Raw genomic sequence first — 17,892 nt, 5'->3', positions numbered from 1 at the left:
CTGCATGCATATCACCTTGAGGGAGTGACATGATGTTCTGGCAAGTAATCACTACCAAAGTGATTTCATGACCTTGACACACAGCCACGCTGTAACCCAATAATACATAGTAGCAATAATATGATCACTCGAGTCGAGTGAGACGTTATCCCAAGGTATTGCCTATTGGTGGGTCCACAGGTGTCTGCAGAATGTTATCTGGGATCCACAAATTCTGGTGCAGGGCAGACATGAGTAAGTGGTGACTGGAGTTTGTGGTTGGGTCTTTTGGTTGTTCATTCTCTCCTTTCACAGTTCCTTCTTGAACAGATTTCCACCAGCTGCATCCATTGAGTGCAATGCCTTCCCAGTTTTTAGATGTAAACTCCAATAGTTTGAATCATAGATGCCAATGTCCAATATGTTGACAAGAATCATGGCATCCACTTTTTCCTGGCAGTCCACTTTGCCAGCTTCACAGACAGTTGAAGTGGAGTTGCTACAGTAATTGTCAGAAGGGCGGAGAATAAGAGAACATGGGTGCATGGGTTTGAATTTTTTTTAAAAAGTGTTTCATGCAAATGAGCTGAGGACCTGTTTGAAGGCAACAGTGATATTGAACTTTGGCCATTAATGACAAAAGAACCATATGTCACCCAAACCATAACTTTGCAATGTTGAGTTATTGTTTAAAATCCATTTGCTCTGGTTTTCAATGGGAAACTGGATCTGCACTTGAAAAATAAACAATTGGGTCATGGGATGGCTGGGGTGTAGGATGTGGCTGCTATAGGGAAAGGCTGCCTAGGGGGACCAATATCCTGGCAGGGAGATTAGCAGGGGCTACTGAGGTGACTTTAAACTAGAATGGTTGGGGGGTGGGAATCAAACTAAAGAGGCTAGGCGAGAGGAGGTTAATTCACAACAGGGGGATGGGAACCAGTGCAGAGAGACAGAGGGGTGTAAAGTGAGGGTAGAAGCAAAAAGTAGTAAGGAGAAAAGTAAAAGTGGCAGGCCGACAAATCCAGGGCAAGCATTAAAAAGGGCCACTTTTCAGCATAATTGTATAAGGGCTAAGAGAGTTATAAAAGAGCGCCTGAAGGCTTTGTGTGTCAATGCAAGGAGCATTCGTAATAAGGTGGATGAATTGAAAGTGCAGATTGTTATTAATGATTATGATATAGTTGGGATCACAGAGACATGGCTCCAGGGTGACCAGGGATGGGAGCTCAACGTTCAGGGATATTCAATATTCAGGAGGGATAGACATGAAGGAAGGGGAGGTGGGGTGGCGTTGCTGGTTAAAGAAGAGATTAACGCAATAGAAAGGAAGGACATAAGCCGGGAAGATGTGGAATCGATATGGGTAGAGCTGCGTAACACTAAGGGGCAGAAGACGCTGGTGGGAGTTGTGTACAGGCCACCTAACAGTAGTAGTGAGGTCGGAGATGGTATTAAACAGGAAATTAGAAATGTGTGCAATAAAGGAACAGCAGTTATAATGGGTGACTTCAATCTACATGTAGATTGGGTGGACCAAATTGGTAAAGGTGCTGAGGAAGAGGATTTCTTGGAATGTATGCGGGATGGTTGTTTGAACCAACATGTCGAGGAACCAACTAGAGAGCAGGCTATTCTGGACTGGGTTCTGAGCAATGAGGAAGGGTTAATTAGCAATCTTGTCGTGAGAGGCCCCTTGGGTAAGAGTGACCATAATATGGTGGAATTCTTCATTAAGATGGAGAGTGACATAGTTAATTCAGAAACAAAGGTTCTGAACTTAAAGAGGGGTAACTTTGAAGGTATGAGACATGAATTAGCTAAGATAGACTGGCAAATGACACTTAAAGGATTGACGGTGGATACGCAATGGCAAGCATTTAAAGGTTGCATGGATGAACTACAACAATTGTTCATCCCAGTTTGGCAAAAGAGTAAATCAAGGAAGATAGTGCACCCGTGGCTGACAAGAGAAATTAGGGATATCATCAATTCCAAAGAAGAGGCATACAAATTAGCCAGAGAAAGTGGCTCACCTGAGGACTGGGAGAAATTCAGATTTCAGCAGAGGAGGACAAAGGGCTTAATTAGGAAGGGGAAAAAAGATTATGAGAGAAAACTGGCAGGGAACATAAAAACGGACTGTAAAAGCTTTTATAGATATGTAAAAAGGAAAAGACTGGTAAAGACAAATGTAGGTCTCCTGCAGACAGAAACAGGTGAATTGATTATGGGGAGCAAGGACATGGCAGACCAATTGAATAATTACTTTGGTTCTGTCTTCACTAAGGAGGACATAAATAATCTTCCAGAAATAGTAAGGGACAGAGGGTCCAGTGAGATGGGGGAACTGAGCGAAATACATGTTAGTAGGGAAGTGGTGTTAGGTAAATTGAAGGGATTGAAGGCAGATAAATCCCCAGGGCCAGATGGTGTGCATCCTAGTGTGCTTAAGGAAGTAGCCCAAGAAATAGTGGATGCATTAGTGATAATTTTTCAAAACTCGTTAGATTCTGGACTAGTTCCTGAGGATTGGAGGGTGGCTAATGTAACCCCACTTTTTAAAAAAGGAGGGAGAGAGAAACCGGGGAATTATAGACCGGTTAGCCTAACGTCAGTGGTGGGGAAACTGCTGGAGTCAGTTATCAAGGATGTGATAACAGCACATTTGGAAAGCGGTGAAATGATCGGACAAAGTCAGCATGGATTTGTGAAAGGAAAATCATGTCTGACGAATCTCATAGAATTTTTTGAGGATGTAACTAGTAGAGTGGATAGGGGAGAACCAGTGGATGTGGTATATTTGGATTTTCAAAAGGCTTTTGACAAGGTCCCACACAGGAGATTAGTGTGCAAACTTAAAGCACACGGTATGGGGTGTAAGGTATTGGTGTGGGTGGAGAATTGGTTAGCAGACAGGAAGCAAAGAGTGGGAATAAACGGGACCTTTTCAGAATGGCAGGCGGTGACTAGTGGGGTACCACAAGGCTCAGTGCTGGGACCCCAGTTGATTACAATATATATTAATGACTTGGATGAGGGAATTAAATGCAGCATCTCCAAGTTTGCGGATGACACGAAGCTGGGTGGTGGTGTTGGCTGTGAGGAGGATGCTAAGAGGATGCAGGGTGACTTGGATAGGTTGGGTGAGTGGGCAAATTCATGGCAGATGCAATTTAATGTGAATAAATGTGAAGTTATCCACTTTGGTGGCAAAGATAGGAAAACAGATTATTATCTGAATGGTGGCCAATTAGGAAAAGGGGAGGTGCAACGAGACCTGGGTGTCATTATACACCAGTCGTTGAAAGTGGGCATGCAGGTACAGCAGGCGGTGAAAAAGGCGAATGGTATGCTGGCATTTATAGCGAGAGGATTCGAGTACAGAAGCAGGGAGGTACTACTGCAGTTGTACAAGGCCTTGGTGAGACCACACCTGGAGTATTGTGTGCAGTTTTGGTCTCCTAATCTGAGGAAAGACATCCTTGCCATAGAGGGAGTACAAAGAAGGTTCACCAGATTGATTCCTGGGATGGCAGGACTTTCATATGAAGAAAGACTGGATGAACTGGGCTTGTACTCATTGGAATTTAGAAGATTGAGGGGGGATCTGATTGAAACATATAAAATCCTAAAGGGATTGGACAGGCTAGATGCAGGAAGATTGTTCCCAATGTTGGGGAAGTCCAGAACGAGGGGCCACAGTTTGAGGATAGAGGGGAAGCCTTTTTAGGACCGAGATTAGGAAAAACTTCTTCACACAGAGAGTGGTGAATCTGTGGAATTCTCTGCCACAGGAAACAGTTGAGGCCAGTTCATTGGCTATATTTAAGAGGGAGTTAGATATGGCCCTTGTGGCTAAAGGGATCAGGGGGTATGGAGGGAAGGCTGGTACAGGGTTCTGAGTTGGATGATCAGCCATGATCATAATAAATGGCGGTGCAGGCTCGAAGGGCCGAATGGCCTACTCCTGCACCTATTTTCTATGTTTCTATGATATATGAATGGAACCAACTGCATTTGCAGCAAGTTGACATACTTAAAGTACTGAATGCCTTCGTATTTATGATTTCATGGCAGGAGATATGCAGTTAGGTGTTGATGCCGTGGCATTGTGTGAGGAAATCTGACATAAGGGTCTGTAAAGATTCTCTTCAACCTGTGCTCTTTTCATAGCCCTTAATATCTCATTATGCACCAGAGACTGATACTGTCTTCCTTCCTGTGTGAACCATGAGGCTTGTCATTTTATCCTAGTCAACATAAAGTTAAAAAAAGTGAAAATGAGCTTCAAGTATTTGTGCAACAAACTGCTTTGAAATTTGAGAAGGAACACCTCTTCCTAATGAGTTTAGCTTGAGTTAGAAGACAACTAAGCTATTGAATTTTCAGCTACAATGCCAACAACTGTTCTGACACCAGGTTTTTGATCTTCTGCTTTGGACAATCATTGGCTCAAGATATTAAACTCAGTAATTAGCCCCAGCCCTCAAAGGTCTACTTTAACTCTCTCAGGGTTTTCTAGAATCTCCCCTTCCTCATTAGTTTTCCTACTATTACGTCTTTTAGTGAATCCTAATTCTGGAACAGAGTAAGGAAAGGAAGAGCACCACAGACAAAGCCAATGAGTAAATCTGATCCTTAAAAACAGAATGCTGGAAGAACCCAGCTGTCAAGTGGCATCTATGGAGTTAAAATCCATAATCCAATATTTTCTGTCACGACCTTGCATGTGAACTGGGAGGAAAGATTGCAGCCTTTCAACCCGATCTGTCCACTTGCACATCTTGCCACCAAAGATGCTGCTTTACCTGCCAAGTTTCATTTTATTTACTTTGAGATACAGCAGAGTAGCAGGCCCTTCAGCCCATGTGACAGTGTCTCCTGATTACACTCATGTGACTAATTAACCTTTGTCTTTGAAACCTGAGCATCTGGAAGAAACCCACACGGTCAAAGAGAGAACATACAAACTCCTTATAGACAGTGGCAGAATCAAGCCCAGGTCACTAACGCTGTAACTTTCATCAGTCCGATTACTTTTCTGAATTCCGGCATCTTCAATATCTTTTGTCTTCATTTTTAATCAATCACTGACAGAACCCAAAGAAAAACCTGTCATAGATATTTCTAGGGCAATCACCAAAATTAATGGATTTTCCTTCCATTACAAAGGAAGCAAAATTATTGTGTGGAATCCACTGTTGCAGATTTCTTTTCCATGTTCTGCTCAATCCTAGCAATAAAACATGTGAACAACTCCCTTTTTCTGAAACTGAACGCACAGTTGACTTTACTATTTTCTAACAAAAGTAAAATGACACTAATGCAAAAAAAAAAGTAAGAGCCAATGACGTTATCAGGCGTTTTTCTGCTGAGTTTCTACAATGTATGGAACGTGCAGTTTTTAGACTTTTGCTGATTTTTGCCCTGGATCATTAGAGTAACAAAAGAAAGTTCAGCAAGGCATTCCTACCCAGCACATAAATACCAAGCTAAACAATGTCGTGAAACATTTGTTAACCAGATAACCATGAGGATAAAATGGGAAAGGCAAGGACAACTCAGAATTTATATGTTGCATTAGAATTCCACAGTGTGTGATTACTCATTTTTGAAATTATTTAATGGAAAATTTGTTTTCTCCATAGATTATTTTCTACGAGGACAGGAACACTCCCCTTACTTCAGCCGCTGTAACTCCATCCGTGTCGAGAGTGACTGGTGGGTGTTGTACGAGAGACCCAACTACATGGGATACCAGTATGTCCTGAGCAGGGGAGAGTATCCTGACTACCAGCGCTGGATGGGATTCAATGACTGTATCAGGTCCTGTCGCAGTTACCCTTACGTACATTCCTATTTTTTTTTCTCATTGGATTTGCTCTTTTGTCTGCTGTGTACATTGCAGCTCTAAGGACAGAGCATTTGCTCAGCAAGTGCCCAATGGATATCAAATGCACAATTTCTCACAGCTGTTAGGCAGTCAGCACATCTAGTGTGCCAGTGTTCCTGAGGAAACATCGGATTGCACAGCAAGAAAGAGAGAGTTTAAAAGAAATGGGGGGGGGGGGGTGACATTTGGCACTTTTTCCGCACCACAGTTCCCAAGGAGACAGTGGATTGTGCATAATTAGGCACTTAACAAGGGCCAATAAAAAGAAGCTATGTGGAGCAGCCACTGTGGGAGCAGCCATTGTGTGAGTGGAGAGTTCAGGCTTTGGCTCATCAAGGCTTTGAGAGGAGACGCATGGGCCATAGAGGGATTTTTTTTCATTGTTTATGCTTTCTTTCTTATTGCACATTTTAGAGCAATGGGGATGCCAGGTACGATAGTGGAAATGCTCCTCTCACAGGATGAGGGAAAGTCCCTAACAATTATATCAGTATCAAATGCATCCAGCTGCAGCTTCTAACAGACCACGTTAAGGAGTTGGAACTGGAATAAATGAACTCCGAATCATTCCGGAGGCTGAGGGGTGGATAAACAGGAGATACAGGGAGATAGTTACACCCAAGGTTCAGGACCCAGGTACCTGGGTGACTAGGAAGAAGGAGAAAGGGGTTAGGCAGCCAGCATAATGTATCCCTGTGGCCATTCCCCTCAACAACAAGTTTGAATACTCTTGATGACTTAGCAGAGAACAACATCAGCGGTCAGGTCTCTGGCACTGAGTCTGGCTCTGTGGCTCAGAAGGGAAGTGGGCAGAAGAGGTGAGCTGTAGTGATAGGAGATTCATTGGTTAGGGGAACAGGAAGGAGGCTTGGTTTCTTGTCTCCTGGGTGCCGGGGTTAGGGGCATCTCAGATCGAGTCCACAGAATTCTTAAGTAGGAGGGTGAGCAGCCAGAGGTCGTGGTCCACATTGGTACCAATGACATGGGTTGGAAGGGTAATGAGGTCCATCAAAGTGAGTTCAGGGAGGAAGGTGATAAATTAAAGGACAGGACCTCTAGGGTTGTGATCTCAGGAGTGCCACCTGTGTCATGTGCTAGTGAGGTCAGAAATAGGAAGATCATACAGTTTCAAATACAAGTTCAACTTTAATTGCCATTCAAGCGTACATAAATACAGCCAAATGAAACAGTGCTACTTCGGGACCAAGGTGCAAGACACACTACCAAGAATTATACACAGCACGCGGCATATATAGCCCATATAAGATAGCAAAAACATATAAGCTGTCAGTAAAGTACAGCCACACAAAAAAATACAGGCCAAGACCCTGAGCCCATGAACATTACAGCAGTCTGCAGTTGAACACAATCCGGCTTGTCTCCTGCCAAGCGAACACCGGGGAGCAGCACCGGTTCCAGCTTGGATGCTGCACCACACCTCCCTGGCACTCCGGTGCAGCATGACGATTCCAAGGCCTCTCTCCCGGGCAGCCGTAAGCAAGTGATACCACAGCTTGTGGCCTAGTCATCATTATGACCCAGGCCATGCAGCTCCCCCACCATCCACCAATAAATTACTGAATTGGTCTTGCAGCAGTTCACATTAACAATGTCCAACAGGGTCTTGCAATCACAAGAAAAGCAACTAAGATGCGCACTCTCAATTAATCTGCACACCTCCTTCGTGCCTCCGATGCCTCTCCAACACAAGCAGCAGCATGATCCGCACAGAATCCAGCTCCTTTAGTTTCTGTGCCAATCAGCAACCCACTGATGGGATTTACTTGCAGTACTTTAAGTTTTTAACATCCAGCAGGGTCTTGCAATTGTAAAATATATATTTTAAAAAGACAATAACACCTTTAGTTAGCCCTGTAGAAGCTGCAGTAACTGATCGTGTATCCATCTTACCCTGGCAACAGAGTTGAGCCATGGTGGGACTGATGCTCTGAGCTACATATATTTCTGTGCAAGGAGCATTGTTGGAAAAGTGGATAAGCTTCAGGTGAAAGGCGAAATGTTTAAGGGCAACATGAGGGGGAACTTCTTCATTCAAAGGGTGGTGAGAGTGTGGAACAAGCTGCCAGCACAAGTGATGGATGTGAGGTCGATTTCAACATTTAGGATTAATTTGGATAGGTACATGGAAGGGAAGGGTATGGAGGGCTATCGTCTGGTGCAAGTCGACAGTACTAGGCAGATCAATGGTTCAGCACAGACTAGATGGGCCAAAGGTCCTGTATCTGTGCTGTATTGGTCTATGACTCAATTCTTTTCCTATGCCACAACCGCATTAACTGAAGCAGCAGCAATGTCAGTGGGAGACTTCACTGAAGCAGATAATAAATGAAATGATCAAATTATATCTAGCAAATTTCCCATTGAAATCAATGTCCAGTCTATGAATTGGTGTTCAGATGGCACGTAGAATGATTGGGTAATCCAGCACCAACCATTCCCCCTACAAGAAGTCAAACTATCTTCAGAACATCATTACTAAAGCTACCTTTTTTCTATTCCAGTACCGAGGTGGAAACTACAGGATAAGGATTTACGAGAGGCCTGACTTCGGAGGGCAGGTGATGGAATTCATAGATGACTGTCCCTCTGTCTACAATTGCTTCCATTACCATGACATCCACTCCTGTCAGGTGATGGATGGTTATTGGATCTTCTATGAACATCCCAACTACAGAGGCCGACAGTACTTCCTGAGACCCGGGGAATACAAGAGATACAGTGACTGGGGTGGCTACAACTCAATGATCGGGTCCTTCAGGCGCATGAGGGACTTCTAAAAGCCGCTCTTAAAAATCTGATTTTATCTTGTTGAAATATCTATGGAAGAAATAAAATACCTTTGATGATACCATCAGCTTGCCTGATTCCACCTTGAAGGATCTCATTAAGTTGCTTGAGCACAGGTGGTCCCAGATAACAGATATCATTATGAAGGCTGGAAAATAGAAAGACCATAAGACCATAAGATATAGGAGCAGAGTTAAGCCATTTAGCCCATCAAGTCTGCTCCACAATTTGATCATGGCTGATCTATTATCCTCTCAACACCATTCACTTGCCTTCACCCTATAACTTTTTACATCCTGACTCTCTCAACCTCAGCGTTAAATATACTTAATGACCTGGCCTCCACAGCTGCCTGTGGCAATGAATTTCACAAATTCATCACCCTCTGGCTAAAGACGGTCATCTTCATCTCTGTTATAAATGGATGTCCTTCTTTTCTAAGGTTGTGTCCTCTGGTCCTAGACCTCCCCCACCATTGGAAACATCCTCTCCACATCCACTCTATCTAGGCCTTTTGGCATTTGATAAGCTTCACTGAGATCCCAGCTCATTCTTCTTAGTTCCAATGAGTACAGGCCCAGAGTCATCAAGCATTCCTCTTGTGATAAGCCTTTCAATCCTGGACATATTTCCGTGAACCTCCTTTGAACCTTCTCCAATGTCTGCACACTCTTTCTTAGATAAAGGGCCCAAGACTGCTCTCAGTACTCCAAGTGAGCCCTCACTAGTGCCTTGTAGAGCCTTCGTATTACATCCTTGTTTTTATGTTCTAGTCCTCTCAAAATGAATGCTAACATTGCATTTGCTTTCCTCTCCAGTGACTCAGCCTGCAAGTTAACCTTTAGCGATCTTTGCACAAGGACTCCCAAGTCACTTAATACTTCAGATTTTTGAATTTTCTCCCCGTTTAGAAAATAGTCTACACTTTTATTCTCTCCACTAAAGTGCATGACCATATGCTTCCCAACACTGTATTCTACCTACCACTTCTTTGCCCATTCTTCTAATCTGTTTAATTCCTTCTGCAGCCTCCCTGCTTCCTCAACACTACCTGCCCCTCCACCTATCTCGTATCATTTGCAAACTTGGCCACAAAGTCATCAATTACATCACCCAATCATTGACATACAATGTGAAGAAAAGCAGTCCCAACACCAACCCCAGCGGAACACCACTAGGCACCGGCAGCCAATCAGAAAAGGCTCACTTTCCTGTAATACCATGGGCTTTATCTTGCTAAACAGTCTCATATGTGGCACCTTGTAAAAGGCCTTTTGAAAATTCAAATACACAACATCTACCAATTCTCCTTTGTCATTTTCTCAAAGAATTCCAACAGATTTGTCAGACAATTTTTTTTCCGTAAGGAAACCATGCTGACGTTGACCCATCTTATCATGTGCCACCAAGTACCACGAAACCTCATCCTAAACAATCGACTTCAATGTCTTCCTAGCTACTGAGGTCAGGTTAACTGGCCTATAATTTCCTTTCTTCTGCCTCCTTCCCTTCTTGAAGAGTGGAGTAACATTTGCAATGTTCCAATTCTTCAGAACCATGCCAGAAACTAGTGATTCCTGAAAGATCATTACTAATACTTCCATAATCTCTTTAAATACCTCTTTCAGAACCCTCAGATGTTGTTCATCTGGTCCAGGTGACTTATCTATTTTCAGACCTTTCAGCTTCCCAAGCACCTTCTCCCTAGTAACAGAAACTTAACACGCTTCTTCCCCCGACACTCTCGAACCTCTGGCATATTGCTAATATCTTTCACGGTGAAAAATGATGCAAAATACTTATTCCGTTCACCTGCCCTTTCTTTGTCCCCTATTACTATCTCTCCACTGTCGCCTTCTAGCGATCCAATATCTACTCTTGCCTCTTTTTTACTCTTTATATATCTGAAAAGGCTTTTGGTATACTCCTTGATATTACTAGCTAGCTTACCTTTATATTTCACCTTCTTGTGGCTTTTTGTTGCCTTCTGTTGGTTCTGAAAATCATCTCAGTCCTCTAACTTCCCATTAATTTTTACTCTATTATATGTCCTCTCTTTTGTTTTTATGTTGGCTTTGACTTCCCTCCTAAATACAGTTTTGTCATCCTGCCTTTCAAATACTTCTTCTTTTGCATGCATCTATCCAATGCCTTCCGAATTGCTCCCAGAAGCTCCAGCAATTGCTGCTCTGTTGTCAACCTTGCTAGAATCCTCTTCCCATCAACTTTGGCCAGCTCTTCTCTCATGCCTCTGCAATTCCTTTTACTCCACTGTAATACTGAGAAATCTGACTTTAGCTTCTCCCTCTCAACTTGCAGGATGAATTCTATCACATTATGATCACCGTCTCCTAAGTGTCCCTTTACCTTAGGCTCCTTAATCAAATCTAGTTCATTCCACAACACCCAATCCAGAATAACTGATCCCCTATTGGCTCAACCACAAGCTGCTCTAAAAAGCCATCTTGTAGGCATTCTACAAATTCCCTCTCTTGGGATCCAAAATCAACTCCAACTTGATTTTCCCAATCTACCTGCATATTGAAATCTCCTATGGCTATCATAACATTGCCTATTTGGCATGCATTTTCTATCTCACAGTGTAATTTGCAGCCCACGTCCTGGCTACTTTTCAGAGGCTTGTATGTAACTCCCATCAGGTTCTTTTTATCTTTGCAGTTCCTTAACTCTACCCACAATTTTACATCTTCTGATCCTGCATCAAGGATTTGATGTCATTTGTCGCCAACAGAGCCCTGCTATTTCTTCTGCCTACCTGCCTGTTCTTTCGATACAATGTGTATCCTTGGGTGTTAAGCTCCCAACTATAATCCTCTTTCAGCCACGACTCAGTGAATCTGACAATGTCATACCTGCCAATATCTAACTGCACTACAAGATCATCGACCTTATTTCATATACTGCATGCACTCAAATATAATGCTTCAGTCCTGTATTCATCACCCTATTTGATTTTGTCCTCCTGTTACACCACAACTCATTCCACTGACCGCACTTCTGTCCCATCATCAGCCCGTCCTTCCTGACAGTCTCACTACACCCGGCCTGTGCTTGTATACCCCATCTCCAGCCCTATCTGTCTGCCAAATTAGTTTAACCATTTTCCAACACTTCTAACAAAGCTGCCCAAAAGGATATTGGTCCCCCTCATGTTCAGGAGCAACTTGTCCATTTTGTACAGGTCATACAGATCCCAGCAGAGATCCAAATGATCCTGAAATCTGAAATCCTGCCCCCTGCACCAGTTTCTCAGCCACGCATTCATCTACCAAATCATCCTATTCTTATCCTTACTGGCGCTTGACACAGGCAAATATCCATAGGTTACTATCCTGAAGGTCTGCTTTCCTTGTCTGCTTTCTACCTGGCTCCCTTAGTTCTCCTTTCAGGACTTCCTCCCTTTTCCTATCTACATCTTTGGTGCCAATATGTGCACGATCGAGACATCCCTGAACCAGGCACCTGGGAAGCAACATACCATCTGGGTGTCCTTATCACATCCACAGAGTCTCGTGTCTACCCCTCTAACTATGGAATCCCCTATCACTACTGCAGTTCTCTTCTCCCACTTCCCTTCTGAACCACAGTACCAAATTCATCGCTGGAGACCCATTCACTGTGGCTTCCCCTTGGTAGATCATCCCCCCAACAATATCCAAAATAGTATACTTACTATTGAGGGGAACAGCCACAGAGGTACTCTGCACTGGCTACCCATATCTTTTCCCTCTCCTGACACTCACCCAGGTAACTGCCTCCTGCAACTTAGGGGTGACTACCTCCCTGTAGCTCCTATCCACCGTCTCCTTAGTTTCCCGAATGAGCCAAAGGTCATCGAACTGCAGCTCCAGTTCCTCAAGATTTTCTCTGAGGAGCTGCAGTCCGGAGCAGCTGGTGCCGTTGTGGTTATTCGGAAAGCTGGAGGTCTCCTAGACTTCCCACATCTCTCACAAGGCACACAACAAAGGCCTTGGAGCCATCCCCACTGCTCTAACAATGTACTAAAAGACAAAGAATAAAGAAGAAGAAGAAACTTTGCAGATACGATCCCTGCCCAAGCCTGTTGTCACTGAAGTTTGATAATCTACAGCCTTCCCACTCTAACACTGGTCCACTCGAACAATAACCTCTCTGCTTGTCCTTGCCTTAATTTTATTTACCCTTGCTAATGAATTGCAATTTGATTAGGCTGCCGGAAAAACTCTGAGAAGGCCCACAACATTCTTTTTTAAATCTCACTCTCGGACCTGTGAGTTGCCTCCTCTAAAATATGGGGAAATTGGTTGTTTGCCTCTAGAGTTATTGTGTCCATTGTGTGGCACTGAGCTCCTTTACTGAAATGCATTTCCAATGAATCTGCTGAGGACAAATGTCAATATTTATGATCTCCATGGTTCTGATAGTTCTGTGAAATTACTTCTCATATACAACCCAATTCATCCATGCTGAACAAGAGACATGTCTAAGCTAAGATGTTGTCTATATGGACTTCAGTAAGGTCTTTGACAAGGTTCCACACGGAAGGTTAGTTAGGAAGGTTCAATCGTTAGGTATTAATATTAAAATAGTAAAATGGATTCAGCAGTGGCTGGATGGGAAACGTCAGAGAGTAGTAGTGGATAACTGTGTGTCAGATTGGAGGCCGGTGACTAGTGGTGTGCCTCTGGATAATGGGGTGGTAAATTGGATTAGTAAGTATACAGAAGATACTAAGATAGGTGGCGTTGTGGATAATGAAGTAGGTTTTCACAGCTTGCAGAGAGATTTAGGCCACTTAGAAGAGTAGGCTGAAAGATGGCAGATGGAGTTTAATGCTGATAAATGTGAGATGCTACATTTCGGTAGGACTAATCAAAACAGGACATACATGGTAAATGGTAGGGCATTGAAGAATGCAGTAGAACAGAGGGATCTAGGAATAATAGACAATAGACAATAGGTGCAGAAGCAGACCATTCGGCCTCTCGAGCCTGCACCGCCATTCTGAGATCATGGCTGATCATCTACTATTAATACCCGGTTCCTGCCTTGTCCCCATAACTCTTTATTCCCTTACCCATAAGATACCTATCTAGCTCCTTCTTGAAAGCATCCAGAGAATTGGCCTCCACTGCCTTCTGAGGCAGCGCGTTCCACACCTCCACAACTCTCTGGGAGAAAAAGTTCCTCCTCAACTCTGTCCTAAATGACCTACCCCTTATTCTTAAACCATGCCCTCTGGTACTGGACTCTCCCAGCATCTGGAATATATTTCCTGCCTCTATCTTGTCCAATCCCTTAATAATCTTATATGTCTCAATCAGATCCCCCCTCAATCTCCTTAATTCCAGCATGTACAAGCCCAGTCTCTCTAACCTCTCTGCGTAAGACCGTCCAGACATCCCAGGAATTAACCTAGTGAACCTACGCTGCACCTCCTCCATAACCAGGATGTCCTTCCTTAACCCTGGAGACCAAAACTGCACACAATACTCCAGGTGTGATCTCACCAGGGCCCCGTACAAATGCAAAAGGATTTCCTTGCTCTTGTACTCAATTCCCTTTGTAATAAAGGCCAACATTCCATTAGCCTTCTTCACTGCCTGCTGCACTTGCTCATTCACCTTCAGAGACTGATGAACAAGTACTCCTAGATCTCTTTGTATTCCTCCCTTACCTAACTCCACACCGTTCAGATAATAATCTGCCTTCCTGTTCTTGCTCCCAAAGTGAATAACCTCACACTTATTCACATTAAACGCTATCTGCCAAGTTTCTGCCCACTCACTCAGCCTATCCAAGTCACCTTGAATTCTCCTAACATCCTCATCACATCTCACACTGCCACCCAGCTCAGTATCATCAGCAAACTTGCTGATGTTATTCACAATGCCTTCCTCTAAATCACTGACATAAATCGTAAACAGCTGTGGTCCCAATAGCAAGTCCTGTGGCACCCCACTAGTCACCACCTGCCATTCTGAGAAACACACATTCACTGCTACCCTTTGCTTCTATCTACCAACCAGTTTTCTATCCATGTCAATATCCTCCCCCCAATGCCATGAGCTCTGATTTTACCCACCAATCTCCTATGTGGTACCTTATCGAATGCCTTCTGAAAGTCAAGGTACACCGCATCCACTGGATCTCCCGCGTCTATCTTCCTGGTTACATCCTCGAAAAACTCCAATAGATTAGTCAAGCATGATTTGCCCTTGGTAAATCCATGCTGGCTCGACCCAATCCTATCACTGCTATCAAGATATGCCGCTATTTCATCTTTAATAATGGACTCTAGCATCTTCCCCACTACTGATGTTAGGCTAACAGGGAGATAGTTCTCTGTTTTCTCCCTCCCTCCTTTCTTAAAAAGTGGGATAACATTAGCCATTCGCCAATCCTCAGGAACTGATCCTGAATCTAAGGAACATTGGAAAATGATCATCAATGCATCTGCAATTTCCAGAGCCACCTCCTTTAGTACCCTAGGATGCAGACCATCTGGACCTGGGGATTTATTACCCTTCAGTCCCATCAGTCTTCTCATCACCGTTTCCTTCCTAATGTCAATCTGTCTCAGTTCCTCTGTTACCATATGTCCTTGGCCCATCCATACATCTGGGAGATTGCTTGTGTCTTCCCTAGTGAAGACAGATCCAAAGTACTTATTAAATTCGTCTGCCATTTCTCTGTTTCTCATAATAATTTCTCCCAATTCATTCTTCAAGGGCCCAAAATTGTTCTTAGCTATCTTCCTTCTCTTCACATACCTAAAAAAACTTTTGCTATCCTCCTTTATATTCCTAGCTAGCTTACGTTCATACCTCATTTTTTCTCCCCATATTGCCTTTTTAGTTAAGTTCTGTTGCTCCTTAAAAATTTCCCAATCATCCGTCTTCCCACTCACCTTAGCTCTGTTATACTTCTTTTTTAATGCTATGCTATCTCTGACTTCCTTTGTCAACCACTGTGGCCACTTTCCCCCCCTTTGAATCCTTCCTTCTCCGGGGGATGAACTGATTTTGCACCTTGTGCATTTTTCCCAAGAGTACCTGCCATTGCTGTTCCACTGTCTTTTCTGCTAGGATATCTGACCAGTCAACTTTGGCCAGCATCTCCCTCATGGCTCCATAGTCTCCTTTGTTCAACTGCAATACTGACACTTCTGATCTGCCCTTATCCCTCTGAGCTTGCAGATAAAAACTTATCATATTATGGTCACTACCTCCTAATGGCTCCTTTACTTCAAGATCACATCAAATCCTGTTCATTGCACTACACTAAATCCAGAATAGCCTTATCCCTGGTCGGCTCTCATACAAGCTGTTCCAAAAATGCATCCCGTAGGCACTCTACAAACTCCCTATCCTAGGGTCCAGTACCAACCTGATTTTCCCAGTTCACTTGCATGTTGAAATCCCCCATAACTACTGCGACATTTCCTTTGCCACATGCCATTGTTAACTCCCTATTCAACTTGCACCCAATATCCATGCTACTGTTTGGGGGCCTGTAGATAACACCTATTAGGGTCTTTTTGCCCTTACTGTTGCATAATGATGCATAGTTTCCTGAAGGTGGAATCTCATGTGGATAGGGTGGTGAAGAAAGCTTTTGGTATGCTGGCCTTTATAAATCAGTGCATTGAGTATAGGAGTTGGAATGTAATGTTGAAATTGTACAAGGCATTGGTAAGGCCAAATTTGGAGTATTGTGTACAGTTCTGGTCACCGAATTATAGAAAAGGTGTCAACAAAATAGAAAGAGTACAGGGAAGATTTACTAGGATGTTACCTGGGTTTGAGCTCCTAAGTTACAGAGAAAGGTTGAACAAGTTGGGTCTTTATTCTTTGGAGCGTAGAAGGTTGAGGGGGGACTTAATAGAGGTACTTAAAATTATGAAGGGGATAAATAGAGTTGATGTGGATAGGCTTTTTCCATTGAGAGTAGGGGAGATTCAAACAACAGGACATGAGTTGAGAGTTAGGAGGCAAAAGTTTAGGGGTAACATGAGGGAGAACTTCTTTACTCAGAGAGTGGTAGCTGTGTGGAATGAGCTTCCAGCAGAAGTGGTTGAGGCAGGTTCGATATTGTCATTTAAAGTAAAATTGGATAGCTATATGGACAGGAAAAGAATGGAGGGTTATGGGCTAAGTGCAGGTTGGTGGGACCAGGTGAGAGTAAGCGTTCGGCATGGACTAGAAGGGCCGAGATGGCCTGTTTGTGTGCTGTAACTGTTACATGGTTATATGGTTATATGGACATGTGATATGTGGAGATACAAAAGTCTGCAACTGCTAGAATCTGAGCAGGAAGAAAGGTGAGAAGCGAGGGATGGTGGTGAGATATTTTATGCGTTCAGATAACAGATTTCAATTTTGGATGTTTTTCCATTTTCCCCTTTTCTGTGTCTAGTTGGAGGTCTACCCTTTTCACAGTCTGATCTTACCCATATCACTATAACTATAGTTCTTACTCTTTAACTTTCTGACTTCCTTTAAAAACTCACCATCACCAAATGCACGAAAGTCCTTGAGACTTTCACTCATCCCTTCAAATAGATTGTCTGCCATCCTTTCCTCCCCTTTTTTGTATACTGGCTACATCCCCTCTATCTTACAGTTCAAGGCTACTTGCATGACAGATAGCTGTCAATGTCAGCTTCCAAACTGCATTTATCCCTCACAAATCATAATCCAAATAAAATTGCTTGGAATTGGGACTATCCCTGCAACATGGTAGGAAATTGGTTGGAAGGAAACATTATATGGGAAAGGGGAGTCTCTCTAATTAGTAGATTGTGACAAAATTCACATTAAGTATAGCAAATTAAAAACACTAATGCAAAAATGAAGGGTATGCATCGACTTTGCAACAGGTGAGAAGAGGCGGTGCAATGGTACATCTGGTAGAACTACCGCCTCACCATGTCAGCACCTAAGTGATGTCTGTGAGGCGTTTGCACATTCTCATTTTAAGCCCAGGGTTTTTTTTTCTAGGTGTTCTGGTTTCCTTCTATACCTGAGCGGTGAGCTGTATGGTAATATGTGTTGTCCGTTGTGTGTCGGTGACTACAATTTGGAGAAAAGATGAGAATATGTGGAGATTGTAAAAGTGAAATCAATGAAGGATTAGTGTAAGTGGGTAGTTGATGTTCAATACTGACTCAGTGGGCCAAAGGGCTTGTTTCCATGTTGTATCTCTCC

The 17,892-nt window shown here is 43.3% G+C and overlaps 1 protein-coding gene across 1 annotated transcript; it reads left to right on the top strand.

Moving 5' to 3' along the window:
- The first annotated feature begins 230 nt into the window (after nt 1-230).
- LOC140198742 (gamma-crystallin S-1-like) lies at nt 231-8,673 on the top strand. The gene is made up of 3 exons (XM_072259756.1): nt 231-234; nt 5,631-5,830; nt 8,398-8,673. Exons 1-3 carry the CDS (start codon nt 231-233, stop codon nt 8,671-8,673), a joined length of 480 nt encoding a protein of 159 aa, XP_072115857.1.
- The last annotated feature ends 9,219 nt before the right edge of the window (nt 8,674-17,892 follow it).

Source organism: Mobula birostris, chromosome 6, assembly GCF_030028105.1.
Source record: "Mobula birostris isolate sMobBir1 chromosome 6, sMobBir1.hap1, whole genome shotgun sequence".
In the NCBI taxonomy this organism is placed as follows: domain Eukaryota; kingdom Metazoa; phylum Chordata; class Chondrichthyes; order Myliobatiformes; family Myliobatidae; genus Mobula; species Mobula birostris.
Note: the sequence above shows the minus strand (reverse complement) of the source record. Positions and strands in the feature narration are given on the sequence as shown.